Source organism: Mastomys coucha, unplaced genomic scaffold, assembly GCF_008632895.1.
Source record: "Mastomys coucha isolate ucsf_1 unplaced genomic scaffold, UCSF_Mcou_1 pScaffold21, whole genome shotgun sequence".
NCBI lineage: Eukaryota > Metazoa > Chordata > Mammalia > Rodentia > Muridae > Mastomys > Mastomys coucha.
In genome coordinates this window covers 142,420,542-142,441,833 of record NW_022196904.1, presented here as the reverse complement: position 1 = coordinate 142,441,833, position 21,292 = coordinate 142,420,542, and the positions used below count along the sequence as shown (strand labels likewise).

General features: G+C 39.4%; 1 protein-coding gene, 2 long non-coding RNA genes and 1 pseudogene across 11 annotated transcripts in view; 1 reads left to right on the top strand and 3 right to left on the bottom strand.

The window, feature by feature from the left end:
* Positions 1-3,382: 3,382 nt before the first annotated feature.
* On the top strand, positions 3,383-19,639 carry LOC116103579 (membrane-spanning 4-domains subfamily A member 14-like). 8 transcript variants are annotated; one of them, XM_031389753.1, is made up of 6 exons: positions 3,384-3,664; positions 5,460-5,588; positions 7,493-7,546; positions 10,796-10,945; positions 13,033-13,131; positions 16,865-19,639. In XM_031389753.1, exons 1-6 carry the CDS (start codon positions 3,527-3,529, stop codon positions 19,412-19,414), a joined length of 3,120 nt encoding a protein of 1,039 aa, XP_031245613.1. In that variant the 5' UTR covers positions 3,384-3,526; the 3' UTR covers positions 19,415-19,639. The 8 variants fall into 8 exon arrangements, with proteins under 8 accessions (XP_031245615.1, XP_031245613.1, XP_031245614.1 ...); XM_031389756.1 differs by having other exon boundaries at positions 3,551-3,664; positions 5,494-5,588; XM_031389757.1 differs by having other exon boundaries at positions 3,572-3,664; positions 5,563-5,588.
* Positions 7,847-8,947, bottom strand: LOC116103585. Its single transcript, XR_004123504.1, has 3 exons — positions 8,828-8,947; positions 8,588-8,733; positions 7,847-8,177 (listed from the first exon to the last, which is right to left on the bottom strand). It is a non-coding gene; the product is annotated as an uncharacterized LOC116103585 (long non-coding RNA).
* Positions 9,977-21,292, bottom strand: part of LOC116103584 — a 50,291-nt gene continuing 38,975 nt past the window's right edge. The window contains exons 1-3 of one of the 2 annotated variants that reach the window (XR_004123503.1): positions 13,551-13,607; positions 12,569-12,700; positions 9,977-11,169 (exon numbers count right to left, since the gene is read on the bottom strand). This is a non-coding gene — a long non-coding RNA (uncharacterized LOC116103584). Of the gene's footprint in view, positions 11,170-12,568; positions 12,701-13,550; positions 13,608-21,292 lie in introns of those variants that run through there. The other variant, XR_004123502.1, reaches the window with a different exon arrangement.
* Positions 13,969-14,837, bottom strand: LOC116103583 (annotated as a pseudogene).

The following is a 21,292-nucleotide window of genomic DNA, read 5'->3' as shown; positions in this document are numbered from 1 at the left end:
GCCTTCGAGGATTCCAGAGGAAACTATGCCTGCTGGCTGGCATGTCTACAGCCTAAGGACATCTGTTGTTGACTTTCCCCCCCACTGTGGACTGAGCCTTCAGCCACTCCCCGGAGTTGAGACCTGCTGGACGCCCTAAGCCTCCACCTTCAGCCCAGCAGCCAGCTTCCCTTGGACTTCCCCTTTGACTTTGGACTCTTCCTGACTCCTCCCGAATTCCTTATGTTATTCAAATGTCATTGTAACTTAGAGATTCAGTTTTGCTCTCTTGTATATAAATGCTGAACCTCCAAAGTAAAGGCGAGCCTTGATTGGAAACCCTCAACTTGGCTTCATGTCCTTTTGTTCTCGAACTCTGTTTCAGGTCTCCTTTCTCCCTTCGGTAGAGACAGAACCGGGTTCATGAAACTGTGGGACAGTTTCACTGTAGCTGTACAGATGGCCGTGAGCTATCATGTGTGTGGCTGCTGGGAACTGAACTCAGGACCTCTGCTGACCCCACTTGCTCTGCCCAACTCGCTCCAGCCCTCCTTGCTCCAGCCCGCTCTGGCATAATTCATTGTAGCTGTCTTCAGATGCACCAGAAGAGGGCGTCAGGTCTCATTACGCGTGGTTGTGAACTACCATGTGGTTGCTGGGATCCGAACTCAGGACCTTTGGAAGAGCAGTCAGTGCTCTTACCCACTGAGTCATCTCACCAGCCCTCTCCAGATCTTTTTGATGAAGCCATTTCTATGAAAGACTATTTCAAGCAGACATCCTGGTATTCCAGCTCTTACAGTCTCTCTGCTCCCTCTTCTGAGATGTTCCCTGAGCAGGAACAAGGGCTGTGATATAGATGTATCCACTGGACCTGGGATTCTCATGATCTATTAATCTCTGCATTGTACCTAGTTGTGGTTTTCAGTGATGCTCTCTACTTGCTGTAAAGAGAAGCTTTTTTGATGAGAGGTGACAGCTACACTTATCTGTGGGTAGGATTTAGAATATAGTTAGTAAATTTGCTGTTGTGTGAGGGTAGTAGTTTTATTCTAAGGTCCTGACCTCACTAACCCTGAGTGGTTGGCTAAGTTTCTGGTACCAGGAATGGTTTCTTTCCTATTGAGTGGGCCTTAAGTCCAATTAGATGGTTCTTGGTTGCAGACAAGGTATGAGTTCCACTTATGTACCTTTAAGAATATCTTGCCATGCTGGTCATTGTCGTGGGTCATAGGTGAAACAACTGAGTCTGACTACTGATTGCCTCCCTTCTTCGGCAGCTTGCACAGTATTCTAAGCTAGATCACAGGAAGAGGCGTTCAGGTTGCACTTGTGTCCTAAGTGTGTGTTGTGTTCAGCAACAAAAAAAAAAAAAAAAAAAAAAAAAAAAAATGGCTTCCAACCAAGGACAGCAAAAGCTATAGTCTATATTGTTTGGGGACTCACTTGGATTTCTCTGACTAACCATTCTAAAGAAGAGGTCTCATGCCTAGTACTGGAAATTTTCTTAGTCTATGGTTCTTGTAGTGAGTTTTATCAGCACTAGTGGCATAACTTCCTTTAAAATGATAGATGAGATATGATAGATGGATGGATAGATAGATAGATAGATGAAAAATTCATACACTTATAGTATTATGTATAATTTGGATAAATATAGAATAGTAAGATTCCTTGGGGCTTTATCAAACAAACTTGTGTTATTTGTCCTCATCCCTTCTCCTTCTGTATTAACCACCCTCCAACTTCCAAATTTCAGTCCCCTCCCATTCTTCCATTCCCTGCTTCATGTTGCCTGTACCCTATTATTTCCATGCCAAGGCCCCTCGCCTTTACATTTTCTTAGTTTCTGCAGTTACTCCGTATTGTACTCACATCTAATTGAAGCTAAGAACCACAGATGAGATAGAACATGTGGCAGTTAGTCTTTCTGGGCCTGAGTTCCTTCACTCAAGATAATCTTTTCTAGGTCCATCCATTTGTCCACATAATTCATGATTTCACTTTTCTTTAAAGCTGAACAGCATTCTATCTTGTATATGTACCATACTTTCATTATCTATTTCTGCTGAAGTGCATTTGGGTTGCTTCCATTTCTAGGCTATTGTGAATAGAATGGCAATGAAGATGGCTGAGAAGTATCTTTGGAATAGGATGTTAACTCCTTTGAGTATATGCCAAGCAGTGGTATAGCTGGGCCATTGGGTAGATTTATTTTTAGTTCCTTGAGGATTCTCCATACTGATTTCCAGAAAGGTTGCACTAATTTGCATTTCCAATAGTGAATAAAGATTCCCCTTTCCCCACAACCTCACCAGCATCTGTTGTCAATGGTTTTGATCTTTGTCGTTCTGGAGTAAGATGAAATCTCAAGGTTGTTTTAATTTTCATTTCCCTAGTTGCTAAGAATAATGAACACTTTTTGAGCTATTTCTTAGCTACTTTTATTTCTTCTGTTTATAACTCTGTTTAGATCTCTTGCCCATTTATAATTGGATCATTTGTTTCCTTTACTTTTTGTTTGATATATATATATATATATGTATATATATATATATATATATCCTTAAAAGACTGGAAAACACAGCCACAATTCGCTATTTATTTTTATACTATAAGGCATATTGTTAAACAATACTTTTTTCTAAAAGAATAAACTCCATTTGGAAAAGGAAGAAGTATGGTTGAACAGTAAAAACAGATTTTGGAGACAGAAGGACTGGCTCCTTCACCTATCCCTTGGTATTCATCCTTTGGCAGCTTGGCCCTTCTAATCCTCAGTTTGAGCACTGAATATTGTCAAATGTGCCACTGCAATGCATATTGAAACAAACCAAGCCCCATGTACAGGACATAGGGCATACCAGATATGCCAAAGGTTTAGCTCTTTTATGTTTCATAAGCAATTCATGAAAATTCAAGAGAACAAAAGTTAAGAATGCACCAAAATGCAAAAGTTAAGAAACCCTGGTATTTGTCATTGCTGCAATCCAGGACAGGTTTAAGATGATACTTGCATATATTATGTTTGGCCTTATTAAACTGTTTACCTTGATGATTTGGCAGTTGAAATCACAAAAAAACCCACATGAATATAAAAAATTAGCCTGAAAAACAAAAGTCTGAACCATATGTAGCTATAATTGGTATCTGGTAGAGTATCAAAGTATAATTGTGAAATATATGTGTGTGTATGTATGTATGTGCATATGTGTGTATATGTATAGGTATGCATATATATGAATACAGACACAGGCACTCCTTTTGTGTGTGCTATCTATCTACTATGATGTTTACTATACACTTTTCAAGCAATCAGATAATAGAGTAAGCCTTCCAGGTTTCCTCTATAAGAATCGAGAGGGCTGGCACACTCTAGAATTCTCATATTCTATGACTCAATGACTGGGATTCTGTGGTTCTAGTACTATGTAACTGCTAAGGGCTCAGTGCAGAGGACTCAATGGGGCCCTAGGGAAGAAATACATCATGATTATTGCTGCAATATCCTCTCGCTCCTCTCCTACCAAAGATCTTCCACTGAATCATGAAGTCACCATCTGAGGAGAAGAGAAGGAACCATGTCATCACTATAGAGCCAGATGAAACTATCTTGACTGCCTATCCATATAGACCTCATAGTTCTCTGCTGGAATTCCTTAAGGGGGAACCAAAGCTTTTAGGGGTGAGTTCTGCCTTATCATGGGTCACCCGGAGGGGTGAGAAGGTGTTGTATCTCCATGTTTGTCTACAGAGGTGGCTTTGTGAAATAACATTCAGAGAATGAGTTAGTCTTCCTGGCCTTCCTTCTGCAAGATATCCTTCCTACAGTGAAGGAAGCTCACAAATCTCCACTGTCCCGGAGCAGCTATTCACTAGTGGTTGCTGGCAGGGGTGGAGCAGTAATTTTCTTCAATAGTGTAGCTACTGGTCAGTTTTGGCCCTGCTCCAATCCATAGTCCAGTAAATTTGCCCATGCTTCAATAAACCCATGAAATAAGCACCTCTAATTAAAGTCAGTGAGTCACCAAAAAGAGACTTGAAAATGAAAGAGGAGTTGGAAAGAAGAGTCAGTTTGGGTGAGAGGAGGTAAGAGAAGGTAAATGTGATAAATACATTGTATACATACACGGAACTTTCAAAAAACTATATGAGCAGCACATCTAAAATCATTTCCTTGTGCAAGAAGATTGTATCCAAAGAGAAGAGTCACTATGGACCTCTTTCCTGGATTTTGATTAAAAGAAAGAGAAAAGAAAGGTCTCTTTAGAAGTGAAATGCATAGTGTGTCTTGGGTCTGTATGGTAGCTCTCAGCCGTCAATGCAGAAATGCTTCTGAGGTGATGGACTAAGTAAGCCTCAAGAGTGGCTGTTGTACTAACCCGCCTAACTTCAAGGAGGTCCTAGGGATGTTCCATTGTGGGTTGGGAAGGCTAGTTCTGATCTTTGATTTCTAGCACAGAGAAGGAAGACACTATATAACTTTTCTAAATACCTTTATGAGGAAGTGACCCCTGAATGTAGCAATACCTCACACAGAATTAAGAAGCCAGTGAAAGTGAGGTCAAACTCCATCAGTGAAGTCTAGGTCTAAAGGATGCATACACACAGGTTCAACCAACATGGAGTGAATTTTTTTTTTTTAAAAAAAATCTTGCCTATACTGAATATATACAGTTGGTTTTCTTATACCCATTCCACAGATAATACAATAAATAACTACTTACTGCTTTTACATTCTCTTAAGTATTGTTTTCACTCCTAGGCAGATGATGCATAATAGTTTCTGATGCTCATGTGTATGGCCCATTACATACTACCATCCTAAAAGACTAAAGTACACAGGAGGAGTACGGTATGGTGACATAAGCCTGCCATCCCAGCTTTGGGAGGTGGATGCAGGAGAGTCAGGTGATCACAGTCTTCCTGTCCTACACAGTGAGTCTGAGGTCAGTTTTGAATATAGGAGGTAACCCTGTCTGAACAACAAAAAAATGTACAAAGAAGAGAACATGTGTAGAATATCTAGAAATACTATGACATTGTAAATACAAGAGACTTGAACTTCCTCAGAATTTAATCCTGGAACCAACCCAACTCCCACACACTTTCTCATGCAAACCAAGGAATGACTGCACTTAACACTGAAAATGTGGAGGCTAATTCTAAGATGTCAGTGAGACAGAAAAGGAAGGGGTGTAGGAGAATTGTTTGTGGGGCCTGTCCTCAAGAAGTTTACAATCATTTACAAAAACTAGGTTTAATCACACATGAATTCAAATATGTATGCTGCAAGATATACTGGTGCTTCTAGGAAATAGTAAATTAAAGGAAGAGAGTGGAGAATCAAAATTAGGAGAGACTCATGTGTGGTGGAGACATGGGACATGTTTGGATCGGGGTAGTATGCAGCCAGAGGCATGTCTGGGGCAGCCCACAGTCTGGGCTCTGGTCACTTCATGTTCATTTTCTCTTTCCAGGCCATCCAGATTCTTCTTTCTCTATTCATTGTAGGCTTTGGAATTATATTAGCCCTTAATTTCATCTTTTCATCCAAAAAATTTCCTCTCGTGATCTTCACAGGATATCCATTCTGGGGAGCAGTTATTGTAAGTACCATCTGCTAAGAACTTGTCAGAAATTACTATAAAGTGATATAATTGGATATAATTTATTGTCTATGACAATAAATCTCACAAGTGTGTTCCTTCCAGAATACCAAACAGGCAGTCTACTCCATAGCAAAAGAAGTTATCCCATATTATTCTACTAGCCATTTTCTACCACCCTTATCGTAACAACTGTCCCTGGGCACAGAGCAGTTTTCCAAAGCCCATAGGTATAATACATCCTGCAGTAATGATCTGGGAGATGAAACAGGTAGATAGCCTACTTTATCCTGTGCAAATGAATAAGTTTGAACACAGGTCACTGGAACACATGCAGAAGGCACTCAGAGAATCAGACTCAGTAAGAAGGAAAACTTTAGGATCACTGTAGCTCAGGATCCTTCTTTAGCCCCAGAGGATTTTTATGACTACAACTCATGGGTGATCACAGAGGCGTCAAACTGTTCTTAGTACAATGCTAATTCCACAGAACCCTACAGCCTTGGTTCCTAATCCTGTGCTGAAAGTTTAAGGGTAAACTCATTAGAACATCTCAGATCAAAACATTCAAGAGGGCAAGAACGGGTCTGTATTTCTTGCTTTTAATATTCTCAGAAATTAGAATCACACTTGAGATATGAGAAGTGTGAATGAATACACATCAATCAATCAATTAACAACTGAAATAAGGAACTAATGAGGCTGCTGTCTCTATTAAAACTGGCAATGTGTTTGATAAGCATTCCATGTCTTTTCTATAGTCTGACTTTCAAAACCAACTGGTAACAATTTTCACTTTTCCAGTAAATTAATATGATATTGATTTCTCAACAACATGCACTCTAGTGTAAAGAAGCAAATGAACCCAGTCCTTACCTCCTCACTCTCCAACTGTATGATTTGTGAGATCCACAGGTGTAAATTTTAATAAGGTTGTATTTACTGACTTTTGAAAATCCACTCTCCATGGAGAAGACATTCATTAGATGCATAACTATATCTCTATATCTCCTTGGTAATGTCCCAGGTCTGTAAGTACTGTTAAACAAAACCCCTTCTGAGAAATGTGACATGTTTTTACAATCATGCTATGTGCTCCAAGGAACTGAATGAGGGTTGGTGGAGGATCAGCCTGCTGCCAGGGGCAGAGGAGTGCTTCATACCTGGGTTCTCATTAATTGAGGTAGAAAGAATGTATGCATCCCCTGGCCATGACAGAAAGCACAAGCTAAGGATGTGATGTGGGAAAGAACCACAGAAGGAAAGTGCGTGTTATGCATAAAATGGAACCACTCATTTACTGTCTGTTCATTATCTGATGGGCATCTAAGCTGATTCTATTTCTTAGCTACTGTGAAGAGGGTAAGAAAAAACATGTATTTGTGTAACTTCAATATTTTAAAAGCAAATGTTATCTACTGGTGATTTTTAAGGAAAACACTTTTGTTGAAAGATGTGTTCTTATTAGAGTATATTGTGGGGTTTTGAGTGCAGAATTAATTCAAGGATGACAGCCATCCTGAGAAAAATCAATTGGGAAGAAGTTGCAGTTACCCAGAAAAGGGTGGTGATACTGTGAGGCCCTGAGAGAAGAAAAGCTTTGAGATTGACTTGGCAGTAAATAGGCCAGGTGAAGCGGAGGAAGATACTAACAGTAACTTCCTACTCTCTGTACTGAAGCATAAGGACCTTAAGTTCTTAGACCCAAATGTCTTCAGGTACCAATACCAACTCCAATAGATGGAATTAAAACAAGGACCTTTCTCCCCAACACTCGGGCTTGAAAAACTAGATGCTCTTGTGGGTAGAGTTGGATGATGTTCCAAGCAGTTTGAAAACCCAAAGAAGGCTGTGTTGCAGACAGGTTAAATGTAGCACATGTTAACCTCTTGTCTTCTGAACAGTTTTTTCTGACAGGATATGTCACAATATTCCATGATAAACCAAGACAAATTCTGGTAAGTCATCTTGACTTTTACCTTGTTTAAAATCTATTTGCTTTCTGCTTCTTTGGCCTTAAACTTTAATGTTCCTCGGAAAGTTCTTTAAGTATCAAATTTCTAGCTGAAACCCAACCTTTAGTGATTTATCCCTGCATTATTTTCCTTGATCCTACTTTCCTATTCAAGAAAAATAAAAGCTATTCATTGGGAACCATCCTGCATCGCTATAATTAAATGATTTTTTTTTTTCCTTTCGAGACAGGGTTTCTCTGTGGAGCGCTGACTATCCTGGAACTCACTCTGTAGACCAGGCTAGCCTCGAACTCAGAAATCTGCCTGCCTCTGCCTCCCAAGTGCTGGGATTAAAGGCGTGCGCCACCACTGCCCAGCATGATTAAATGATTTTTAACTGGGAGTAGATTAATTAACTGCTCCTTCTCTTTCCTCAAGGAAATACTTCACAGTGTCCAAAGATATTTTTGGTTGTCATAACTATATAGGGTATATATTGGCAGCTACAGGATTGTTTCTAAGCATGCATTTTCCTTTTAGATATGTAGGAGTGTTTTACCTGTTTGTATGTATATACCCAATATGAATGCCTCGTGCCCACAGAGACCAGAAGAGGGTGTCGGAGCCCCTGGAACTGAAATGACAGATATTTGTAAGCCAACATGTGAAACTGAATCTGGGTCCCCTGAAAGAGTAGTCAGTGGTTTTAACCACTGAGCATCTCTTTAGCTTCCTCTAAATGTGCTTTAAAACAAAGGAAGCACAGGATGTCCTACAACACAAAAATCATCTGACCAAAATGTCTACAGTCTCAAAGTTGAGAAGCCCCACCTCAACCAAAAGCCATCCTAGAGTCAAGTAAACCCTCACTGTCTATCACAACCCCACCTCAAAAACCAACAGAGGCTTAGCCAGAGGCCTGCCTGAGGACTAGTCCAAAATTTGGCACTGATGCCACATGACTGTAGGACTGAGTCAGAGTTGTCTGGCTCTCACTGCTCTGTCAACTCTCAGAGCTACTTTGAAGATTAAGATATTACTTACAAAAGGACATGGTGATGTTTAAATGTTCCTATTCTCATCTAGTTGTTGAAAACTCGAGATCTGTGGGCTTCCTCTCAAAGTTACTGGATCTGTTTTTACCGCCTCTGTCAGTTTCATCAGGGATTGTTATAAACTCTAGTGAGGTCCTAGGGAGAGGAATGAATGTCTCCATATCCATCTCTGGAGATCAATGTTGACAGCCCCTATATTGCCTTCTCCAGAGCTGAGACTGAGACATACTCAATGGTCATCCATGCCTCATGGACAGCTTTACAGGTGGAAGAAGGTTTGACATGACACTTGAACTACAGAAGACCTGGTTTCCACCACAGCTTTTCCACCAAGCATGGGATGGCTCAGTCACTTAGTTTCTAAATGCAATGCCTCTCTAAAACATGGGTAACAAGGGTCTTTCTGACATCATGATTGTGTAATAAGGACCAGGTGAGAGTAGTGCTGGGCGTGCAATTTGTAAGGCACAATCTGCATGAGAGATAACATATCCATCAAAGAACTTAGTCTGTTAATGCACCCTGTGGAAGACGAAACAGAGACTAGAAAGACCAAAAGGACTTAATATGGAGAGAGAGTGACAGATCTGCATGCTCCTTGGTTTTTGTTTTGTTTTGTTTTGTTTTTCTTTTTTCCAAAACCACTTGTCTTCAGTGAAGATCTCAGCATAGGATAAACAGTCGTAAGTGTGCTTCTCAGTCTTGCCACACTAGGCTACACACAGCTCCAGAAAAGATGGGTTGTCTAAATGCATAGCTTCATGTCCAATATCAGCAGACATAGTGCAAGCAACAAAGTATACTATGTACAGGCTGAAATAACACTTTTTAAGAAGAAAAAATGAATATGAAGAAAATAATATGATCTCATACACACACACACACACACACACACACACACACACACACACATCTTTCTTGTAAGTAGCCCAACACACATACCTCTCCCTTCAAACTTACTGGGAATAGATAAAAGGAATTAAGCATAGGGTATCCAATATCAACTGATACATCTACAATACAACCCCTACACTGAAGCATCAGGGAACATCATGGAAGATGGGGCAAAAAGACTAAGAGACAGAGAACCAGGACATCTACTGCAAGACTACATCTTCTATATATGACATGAAATCTGTACCCATGATTTCAACAATTTGGTTACCTAAATAAGATCTGAAAAATAACATCAACTGATATGCCAACATGAATGAAAAACATTACAAGGACCCACCCCTAGATAAAGGACTATGAACAATTAATGACCTCTGCATAGGGAAAATCAGTCTACTCCAGGGACAAGGCCCCAGAAGATGATCCAAACCCAAGTGTTTAGCACTAAACAAACATACAAATGAACAACAGTAAATTAACTCTGTAGTGTTTATAAACTTTATGTACATATATATGCAAAAAGTAATCGTTAACTCATAAGAGGCCATGAATTTGAGGAATGAGAGGAGAACCCAGGACAAGTTTGAGGGAAGGGAATGTTGTAAACACAATATTCACATAGGAAATTCTCAAAAAATATTTTTTAATTGAATGGAGTTAAGTGGAGCAATCAACTTTTTTTGCCTCCCATGTTGAAGCATTGATATTATAGAAAGGGCATCTTTAACCCCTAGTCCAAGTTTTACCATCTTTAATCATACTAATGATTTTGTTAATCACCATTTGATCTTCTTGGGGAAGGTAAGTGAGCCATGTAATGGTGGGCTGTCAAGTCCCACAAGAGTCTTTATATATCTCGGGCCTAATGTGGTGATGATACATATTTAGTATATGCTATTTAGGAAATAAATATTGCACTAAAGTCATTCTCATTTTTAAAGGTAGAAATTGAGACTCAGACAGCTTAAATAGTTGGTACAAGTTCTAATAAGAGCTAGACTCAAAATCGAGTCTGATTTCCAAGTTGATATACACCAGTTGATCCTTCCAGGTTATGAAAGACAGTTAGCTGCTGAGATGAGATGAACATTTCCAGTTGCATTAACTGTAGGTTATTGTTCCTCCATTCTATACTTCGGTTCTGACTATGACCAGTCAGAACTGAACTTGACAAGCCTTCCAATCACATGGACCTAATGAGGCCTCTAGAAGCAGAAGAGTTCTGAGTTTTTCCTACAAGGTATATATTTAGCTTTAGCTTTTACTTGCTTTATCGTGTTTTATCATGTCATCTGTTTTCCAGAAGCGAGATGTCATAACCATGAATGTCATCAGCTTATTCACTGCATTAGCTGGGACTGCCTTGATCCTCCTCACCTTTACACAGCACCACAAATTCTGCCAGACACCCTCCCTTGAAGGACCGTGTGTTGTGGGCAGAACACTTCTCCTTGTGAGTGATCTGATTCCAAATGAGGAGTTGGAGTAACCTTAGCCAAGCTTTGTCCATGACACAATGAGGAGTTGATTTTTAATCCTGACTTCATGTATTATGGAATTATGGAGTTATAGATGGTTCTGGAAACATAGTCTCTTGAATTTTAATTCTCCTTTTAGCTCCTGGAAGCTTGTGACCTTGGCCTAACATTGCAGGGTCTCTACATCTTGGTTTTCCTCCTGTAAAAAATTAAAATATTAGAGTTATATGTGTCACTGAGCTATGCTAAAAATTACTTCAAGTAATGCCTGCCAAACTACTAAGACACAATAGCTTTAGCTAACTATTATCACATCAATTGTATTCAATTTTACATTTTTGCTGATAAAAAAATCACTCTGCTGGCTTGAAACTAAATATAGTGAAATAAAGCATTTAAGTAAGCTGTTTCAATAATTTTAAAACAAATTATTCTATATATTAAATTTTTAAATCAGTAAGGTGAATGATATATTCCTTTACTAGGAAATACAATTATACATAAATTTTTATCTTATCTACTATATGTGAGTATTTTGCCTGAATGTGGGACTGTGCACCATATGCATGCCTAGTATTCTCTGAAGCCATAAGATAGCATTGGATGCTCTGAGACTGGAGTTACAGATGTTTATGAACCACAATGTGGGTTCTGTCAATTGAACCCAGGTCCTTCTGGAGAGAGCCAGCATTCAAAATTGCTGAGTCATCTCTCTTGTCCCTAATTATAGTTTAAATTTTAAGAGTCTATCTTATTGTTCAAGTACATTATGTCAATACATGGCATAATTATATTAATTATTTTTATACTAATTTACTAGAGGTGTGTGTGGTTCACAATGGCATAGCTTATATGTGGACATCAGAGAAAAAATTGGCTGGAACTAGTTCTTTTCTTCAAAAATGTGAATCCTTGGGCTCAAACTCATGTTGTCAGGCTAGGTAGTGAATGCCGAATCATCAGGCAAGCCCTGACATCATTTTCAATCATGTCAAATATTCCAAGAGGTCTTCCCTCTGATCTCAAGGCAAAGTCTGAGCTTTAGTCTCTTTCTGATAGTGACATCTTGAATACTTGGGTCCTAGAATTTGAAAATGTGAACCAATAGGACAAGAGTGAAGTAGAATCATAGGAAATTATCTCCTATGATTTAATCCCTGTAATCACCCATGTAAGTGAAGTACAGGACCTTCCTGTGTGTGCTGAGACAAATTCCAGAACTAGACTTCAATTCCTAAGGAAAGTCAGAAAACAATTATAGAAGGATGAAGTCCTATGCTACTTTGTCCAAGTGCATATGATGGAAGTTTCACAAGGACTGGGACCAGTTCTCTCCTGTTAGAAGGCAGAAGCCAGGGAACTCCGCACAGCAGGGTGTACACACTTCACCTTTAGCAACAAGAGAGTTACCTAAGCTTCTGCATGTGTTTAGAGGAAACTGAGATTCAGAGAGCCTTAGTTACTTTCCCAGCATAGGCATAACCTTGGGCCCAATTGTATCCAGCTTTTGCTGATATAATTGCTGGTACAAATCTAATACTACTTAAACCTTTTTGAATACCACATTGTACCATCTTGCCTCTTAATCAAAACATTACCTTAAAGGAGTGCCTATAAAATGCCAACTTGTGTACTAGATCGATCCATCTTGAAGGGTTGTTTTATTTGACTAGCATAGGTGAGTACATAGCTGAAACTTTCTCTTCAAAGAATGTGTCTATCCAGCTTCCCTGGGGAAGAAAGAGCAGGCACTGGGTGACTATATTCGCAAACAGAAAGAATTTAGTGTAATTAAATGGCAGATGCTTATAGGAGTGCTACTGCACTCCCCTGTGCTGCTTCTTTTTCTCTAGAAACTATCTTAGCCCTACAGACACTGGAGTTTGTTATCTTCTCCTTGCTCAAAGGACACAAAAATGATGCAGTATTTGTTAGCTATAGAACAACATGAATATGAGTTTTCACAAACTCAGTCATAAGGTGTCAAATGTTTTCAGCTTCTGTTTTTAAAGTGATGCCACTTTTGCCCTAAATATGATTTCTTTCTCTTCCTTATTTACAGGGAATTTTGTCAGTCTTATTAATCATCACCATAGTAGAGTTCAGCATCTCTGTGACTATTGTATCCTTCAGAAGCAGATGCTGGGCCAGTCCAAGAGAGGTGCGCCCAAGGTTGTCATGAGAACTGAGTGTGTGTGTGTGTGTGAGTATTCGAGGATGCATGCTTGAGTGTGCATGTGTGGGAGATGGGGAGCAGGTATTCTCATGCCACAGAGTAAGGGTGGAGGTCAGAGGATAACCTCAGATGTTGGCCCTTTCCTCGTCCCTTGTTTTGAGAAAAGGTCTCTCCTGCTGTTCACTACTGAATGCTCCAGGCCTTCTTGCCCACAAGCTTCCAGCAATCCTGATTTTCTTGTCTCCTTCCACCTCTAAGAGTACAAATAGCACAGATGTTGGTACTACTGCATCCACACTGAGATCATCACCCCACATTGTACAAAAGCAATATGCTGAGATACCATACTGAAACTCCTAGATTTAGGAAGGTCAGAGGGGGCTGAACATAAAATTGATGCTCACGCTACTCTTTAAGATTAACTTCCTTTCCTTTCTTGTTGTATATACTGTCCTCAGTTATCTCTGTTCATATATAATTCTTTATTTTCCTGAAAAAAAATAAAAAGGGAGATACAGGCTTTTGTAGAAAACCCATAGTAAAGTGGAGAATTTATACCTTAGACCTTGATTGTTTATAATGTTAAACCTCATTGTAATCACTAGATGACAACTTAATTAATTCCCATATTAATACTAAATCAATGCCTCCTTATATATTTTTTTTTACATCAGAATGGACTAAGACTTAACAGAAAGATTAATGGATATGTCCAGTACCACAGAACACCAGGATTCTGAGTGGTATGGGGTAGCTCCTGACCTTGCTTTCCAATTTACAACACTGGTCTAGGGTGTGATGGATGGCATGTTTGTTTGTTTGTTCCCTTGCTTAGTTTTATCTTTTTTTTTTAATTTTGTAATTATATTTATGTACAGAAAACTCAGTGTACATTTGACTCAATTTAGAGGCCAGTTCTTTAGCCTTTGCCTTTTCCAGCTTGGCAATTCGAGCCACAGACTTAGGACCCAGGACGTTGCCTCCCCAGTGGTGACGGATCTCAACGTATCTGGCATTATAATTGGTCCTAATAGCTTCCACCAGCTTAGCCAGAGCACCCTTGTCTTCCGAGTTAACCTGTGTGAAGGCAACAGTGGTGCACGTCTTCCTGCGGACCAGGCGCCCCAGCCTAGCCTTTCCCTTGATGATGCAGTAGGGCACCCCCATCTTTTGACACAGGGCAGGCAGAAAAACCACCAGCTCAATGGAGTCTACATCATGGGCAATCACCACCTGCTGAGCCTTCTTGTTCTCTACCAAGGTGGTGACTGTATTGACTCCTGCTCAGAGGATGGGTGGTCTCTTAGTTGGGATGTCCCCTTTGCCAGCAGCTTTCTTCTCAGAACGGGCCAGTAGCCTTTGCTTCTTCTCTTGCTTTGTCTCTGGCCTGTACTTGTGGGCAAACTTAAGCAGCTGAGTTGCTGTTTGCCTGTCCAGGGCCTGGGTGAACAGGAGGTACTTTGAGACACTTATAGAGGATGGCTCTTTGCCGCTGCAGCCTGATGTAGCGAGGCCATTTGACGAAGCGTGTTAGATCTCTTTTGGGCTGGATGTCCTGACCAATGTCAAAGTTCTTGGGCCTTTTCTCAAACAGAGGATTGACCACCTTCTTGGCCTCCTGTTTCTTGATGACAGCGGGGGCCGTCTTCCCCTTTGCCTTCTTTCCTTTGGGCATCTTGCTCAGCTGGTGGAGAGAGCTACTTTTATCTTTAAACAAACAAATGCACCTATTCTAAGTATGCCATGCAGTAAGTTTTCAGAAACAAAATATATATTTATCTACCATCAAGACACGGTTCATTCCCACCATCCCCAAAAAGGTTAATTTCGATTTTCCTTATGGTGATGCACCTATTTTCAGGAGTAGATCTTTTAAACAAGAATTTTTTATAGACTCATGTCTATTTTTTAATTAGGTTATTTATTATTGCTTTGTTCTTGAAGTGTAGTGTTTTCGTATACACAATTTCTTATTAGACATATGGTCTGTAAATATATCATCCTACCCTGACCCTTCAGAGTATTTTGTTTTAACATACTGGACAGTATCTTCAATGTACAAAAGTCATATTTTTATCAAATCTGATTTATATATTCTTTTTATCTTTTGTTATTACATGTTTGGTTATATTGTGATATTGTGTGTGTGTGTGGTCTGTGCACATGAGTGTGTATATGTATGTGCATATGCATACATGCACATTGTATGTGCTCAAGGTCAACATGGTGTAGCTTTCCTCAATTGGGTCAGTTTTTGTTTGTTTTTGAGACAAGGTCTCTCACTGAACCTGGAGTCCATGGATCTGGCTAGATCATTTGCATGCTCCCAAGGCTAGGGTAACAAGAATGTATTGTCATGCTTTGCTTTTTACATGGATTCTGCCATCTGAACTCGGGCAGTTGTGCTTATGCAGTACGGACTTCACAAAATGAGCTATCTCTCCAGCCCTCTTTTGTTGTCTTGTCCATGAAATCATCACCTGATTGACATCTTGTTTGGATTACAAAGAGCCTAGATGACTAAAGAAGGCCTCTGTGTTTGTCCATGAGGATGTTTCTAGAAAGGAAAAGGAAAATCTGTGCTCAATGTGGGTAGCATCATTTCAGGATAGTGGAATAACAGAAGAAAAGGTCCCACCAAAGTGTACATTTTTGGCTTTTAAGTTTGATCCACTGTGAGTGGATATTTGTCTATACTAAGTGTTCAGTCCATTTTTTGCATGTGGCTATCCAGTTTTTCTAGTGCCAATCGTTAAAAAAGACTGTGCTTTTACACAGAATGATCCTGGCATTACTTTTGAAACTCAAAGAACTCTAAGTATTATGTTTGGCTTTTGAGCTCTCTATTCTATCTACCTGTCTATCTCCCCACGTTTTATTGAAGTTTAATTATTTTTCTAAATATTATTCTTCTGTTTAAATGATTTTGCTTATTCTAGGCTCCTTAATATTCCATATAATTTGAAATTTGTTTTCTGCATAACTGAAAGAGAAGTTTTTTGTATTTTAATATGGCTAGTATTGAATTTGTATATTTTTGCACATTGTTAATTTTTTAACAAGTTTAATCCTTCTTATAAACAAACATGGGTAAGATCTCCATTTGTTTAGTTCTCCTTATAAATATTTTCAGCAATATTTTGGAGGTTTTAGCATAGTAGTCTTTTAACTCTTTGGGTATATATTTTTTCTTGAATATATCATTCTTCTAAATGATACTGTTTAATTAACTTCTTCCTCAGAATATCATACCTACTTCAATAATAGGTACTGTACTAATAATTTTATCATTATCCACTTGTATGTTTGTCTAATTATAACTGCAAGCACTTTAAGGGTAAAACCTGCTTACCCTTACTAACATTCAGTTCATCTAGATGATTAATAAATCAAATATTAGACTTTTGTGTGTGACTATTAACTGGATACTTTAAATGTCTTAGAAAATTTAGCATTAATCAGTATCAGAAAAATCCTGAGGCAATTTTGATCAAATTCATCCATTCAATATTTAGTTGTAAGGATAGTGACTAACACAAATTAATACTTATAAATAGACAGCAAAGACAGGAGAGTTTCTTGCTGTTTCATTCTTTATCTCCCTCCTACCTACATTTGTACATGAAAGAGGAAAAATAATCTGAGAATACAGTTTAAAAAAAAAGACATGAAGACAATTCTGGCCTATTAACACTCTCCTTTCTCCTTAATATTATAGGTTGTGTTCTTCTTTCCTTCAGAATGTGCTCAAAATACTGAACATCCTGCCCCAGAAGAAAACAATACATTACAATTTGAGTTTCAAGAAAAATCTTCCAAGGATAATACAGCTTCAAGCATAAAAAGTGTTTTCTTAGGAGGTTATGCTTTCTTCAAGTTAAGAGTCTCAAGAAATCCTTCAACTCCCAAAACTATCCCACAGAAAAGTGATAAAGGTACATCTTCTATGCATTTTCCAGGGGAACAGGAGGCTATTCCTCCACTCTCCCCAGAGCAAGAAGCCAAACTGAATGCTGTACCTCCCCCATTAACACCACATTCTTCAGAAGATAGTCCTTCTCAGAAAGACTCTAGAACTGATCACCTGAATGATGAGGACCTATCATCTCTTATACATCAGACTTCTGATGTGCAATCCAATTTGCCTGACTATGAAACTGCATCAGTCAAAAGTCTTAAAACTCCATCTTCACATAATTTCCTCCATTTTTTACCTGATAATTTGTCATCTCAATCACTAATGGCATCTCTGTCAACACAAGTCTTACAATCGAAACAGCCATCATTACATATTTCACAGTCTGATGATCTGATATCTGAAGATTTTCTTTCTGAAAACATACCATTTCAAGACAACCAATCCCAAGACATCCCTTCTCAACACACCCCATCCCAAGACATGCAATTCCAAGATATACTAGCTCAAGACATAGCATTGCAAGAGATTCAATCCCAAGAGACTCTGTACCAAGATACACTAACCCAAGACATACTATCTCAAAAGACTCCATCCCAAGAGTCATCATACCAAGATATACTAACTAAAGATACATCACCCCAAGAGACTCACTATCAATATATATTAACAAAAGAAATACCATTCCAGGAGACTCCATTCAAAGGGACTCCATCCCAAGAAACTCCATCCCCAGAAACTCCATCTCAAGAGTCTCCATCCAAAGGGACTCCATCCCACAGGACTCCATCCCAAGTGACTACACCCAAGGGAACTCCACCCCAAGAGCTGTCATTCCAAGATATACTAACTAAAGACACATCATCTCAAGAGACTCCATACCAAGAAACTCCATTCCAAGATACACTAACTCAAGATATACCATCCCAAGACACCCAAGAAGAGACTCCATTCCAAAATACTCCATCCCAGGATATACAATATCAAGATACACCATCTCAAGACAAACTATCCCAAAGTTCACAAACCCAAAATGCAGTACCTCAAGATATGCCATTTTCAGATCTTCAAATACCAAACACTCAAGTTCAAAGCCAGCAATATCCAGAAGTTTTTTATAGGGACATTCGAACAGAAGTCATGGAGCTAACTCAAGAATGGAAGCCTGATCAGGACATGAAACCCACAAGAAGACTTTCCTTATCCTTGTCAGGCAAACATGGGCAATTCCATCTCAAGAGAAATTCTTTGGACCTGCAAGTCAAAAGTGAAAAACCAAGGAGATATTCTGAGGACTTACAAAGTAAAAGTTTAAGACGGAAATCCATAGATCAGCAAATCAAAGCCTGGCTATCCTCAAAGAAAAATACCACAGAGAAACAAGATGCATATACACAAACCACAGAGCAGCTCCCACATCAGCAAGCTGAAGATCAACAAGCTGAAAGTCAACAAGCTGAAGGTCAGCAGACCAAAGAGAAGGTCCCAATACAACAATCCCAAGATGAGCAAATCAAAGACCAAAAATCTGTAGAGGAGCTATTACCAGAAGAACATCCTAATGTCAGAGAGGATGAAGGTCAGCAGTCTGATAAAGAGCCACCTCCAAAAGAGCCAGCTAAAGACCAGCATGCCAAAGAGCAGGAAGTCCCAAAGACACAGCTCCAAAATTGGCAGGGAGGACAAGTACTAGTAAAGAGAGCCCCAAGGCAGTTGTGTGATAATTGGGACTCCCAAAGCTTTCAGTACACAGAAAGTTCATGCTCATTCTGGTCAACTCCATCCTGGCAGCCTAGTAGCCAGAGATCCCAAGACTGGATAAGTCAAGGTTGGAGAAACAAAGATTGGAAAACACAAGAATGGCAGTTTGATGTGAAGCCTTCCCTAGACTGGGAATCCCAAGAGCTATTAGAGAGAGAATCTTTAAGGCAAAGGGCACTATACCAACAAATCCAACCCCATACCACCATAGTTCATCAGACCCCATGTCATCAGTTGCAAAACTTTATATTACAAGTAGGCCTGTGTCAAGATAGCAGGCAACAAGAATCCGGTGTTTTAATAGAAGATGTGCATGAAGATGATGTTCAATCAGGAGACAGAGAACCAGGAGATACAGAAGATACATGTCAGAAACAAACAGACCAGCAGTCAGAAGACATGAGGCCAGATAATTATCCTGTTTCTTGTCAGAGCCTGGTTCCATACACATATGCAACCTGTTTATCCAGCATAGCTTCAGAGCAAGAGGTGCAGAACAATACACCTTGCTCAGGTTCATCCAAAGATCTAAACGCCACTTCTTCCTCATCATATCAAAGAGATCAACAGCAATCTGAAGAGTCAGACTAACATGCACATCTAACCAAAAACCACAGATGCCACATAATGGAACCAGATGAGGAGAAAGTAGTTGATTCTTCCCTAACCTTGCTGTCTAATTCATACAACACAGATGAAGGGCATGAAGGACCTTCACAGAACTTGTTCCTTTTTAAATCAAAATGACAAGCTAAAAGTTAACACTATATCAGAACCTTCTGGGGTTGAAGGAATAAATCTCATGTAAACTGTAAACTTTTGTTATCAATTTAATTTATGATCATCAGTTCATCTTACAGCTTACTACTTCATGGATCTATTCTTCCATAATACTATTTTTCCCACATTTGTGTTGAAGATATGTGTACTATGTTTGTCCAGTACTTGGTAAAACAGGAAACATAGCTAGGGACAGAAGAGAAGAACACAGGGAAGGGTAACTATGTGAATGCTATGATAGAAAAATATGATAAACTGGGCTGTATTGAAAGGAGGTCCACTTTGTTCTCCTTCACACATGCCTGCTCTCACTGTTTGGTCAGTCTTAGGAGCCAATTTCACCTTCGGTGGTCAAAGGAATTGTGTTAGAAACTAACTTCCAAGCCAATCAGTTTCCTAATCCTCTTTCTGTTTGATGTCTCTGACAAGATCTTGCTTTACTGTCAGCTCTAAAGCTTTGTATTTACTTGCCTACACAGTGTTTTCTTCACCCAGGAATTGGGTCTGTTGTTTTCTTACTTGTTTTTCAACCTCCAACTTCTTACTGGTTCTTAAAAAGATCTTCAACTCATTGTTTCCTATGCTAAGTCCTTTTTGAGGGACCTTCTACAAGAGATGCCAAAGCTCTCAAACTTCATTGCTGGCATACAGCTGCCATCCTGGGCCTACTGCCCATCATCCTAAGTGTCCAGAGGAGCTATCTCTTGCCTTATATCTGTAGGCATAGCACTGTCCTCACAAATATATCACCCTATGGTATAGGTGTGCCTTTGAAACTCCCCAAGCTGGGTGAATAGATCTTAACAAACATGAAATACTTCAAAAGCTTTTAATCCCTCCTTGAAATTAAAGCAAAACAGGTCTGACATTTTTAGTTTACTCACATGAGCCATATTTTGACCTAAATTTCAACCAACCAGTGAGAATGCTTTTTAACTCCTTGTTAAAAAGACATTAAATGCAGACGTTCTGCTTGATGAACATATATCAATAAATTAACCTAGATCCAACATTTATTTTTGGGGGGGGCTTTCACTGTATACCCCTCGCTGTCCTGGAACTCACTCTGTAGACCAGGCTGCCCTCGAACTCAGAAATCCACCTGCCTCTGCTTCCCAAGTGCTGAGATGAAAGATATATGCCACCACTGCCCGGCTAGATCCAACATTTTGTATCTCCAAAATTAGCCCTTATCTATAATATATATTTCCATGTGTGTTCTCTAGTGAAGAAAGCTCAGGTACTTTGATATAGGCTAGCAAGCCTCCTGAGCCACATTTTCTGCCATAAAGTTGGGGTCTGCAGTCAGTTAAGTCCAGTTAAAGTAAAAAAACAGCGATGATGGGTAGAGATGTACCCTAACATGAAGTAGTATCATCTGACACAGAAATCCTTCAGATGAGGCCATAACAGTCTCTACAGGCAACAGGGATTAATCACACAAATAGTTAGGCCCTGATGGGACAGAGATACTTCTTCCCCTGAATAGAGTAGACTCAATAGAATTCAAGGTTCAATGTTTTCAGATTTGCAAAATCTTACCATACTTAGCCATTCCAACTTTAGAATCCCATTTGTCCTTACCAAGGATCCCACTTTAATAGCAATGATTTTAAGAACAGAGAATTCAACTTGTATTGTAACCCAGCCAGTTGCTAAATGAGATATTGTACTTAGTTTTCAACAACA

Excerpts from the sequence above, each read along its gene's own strand:
- LOC116103579 (XM_031389753.1), top strand. The coding sequence starts at position 3,527 with ATGAAGTCACCATCTGAGGAGAAGAGAAGGAACCATGTCATCACTATA. Across the intron at positions 3,665-5,459 it reads GGGAACCAAAGCTTTTAGGG|GCCATCCAGATTCTTCTTTC; the intron begins GTGAGTTCTGCC and ends TTCTCTTTCCAG. Across the intron at positions 10,946-13,032 it reads TGGGCAGAACACTTCTCCTT|GGAATTTTGTCAGTCTTATT; the intron begins GTGAGTGATCTG and ends CCTTATTTACAG.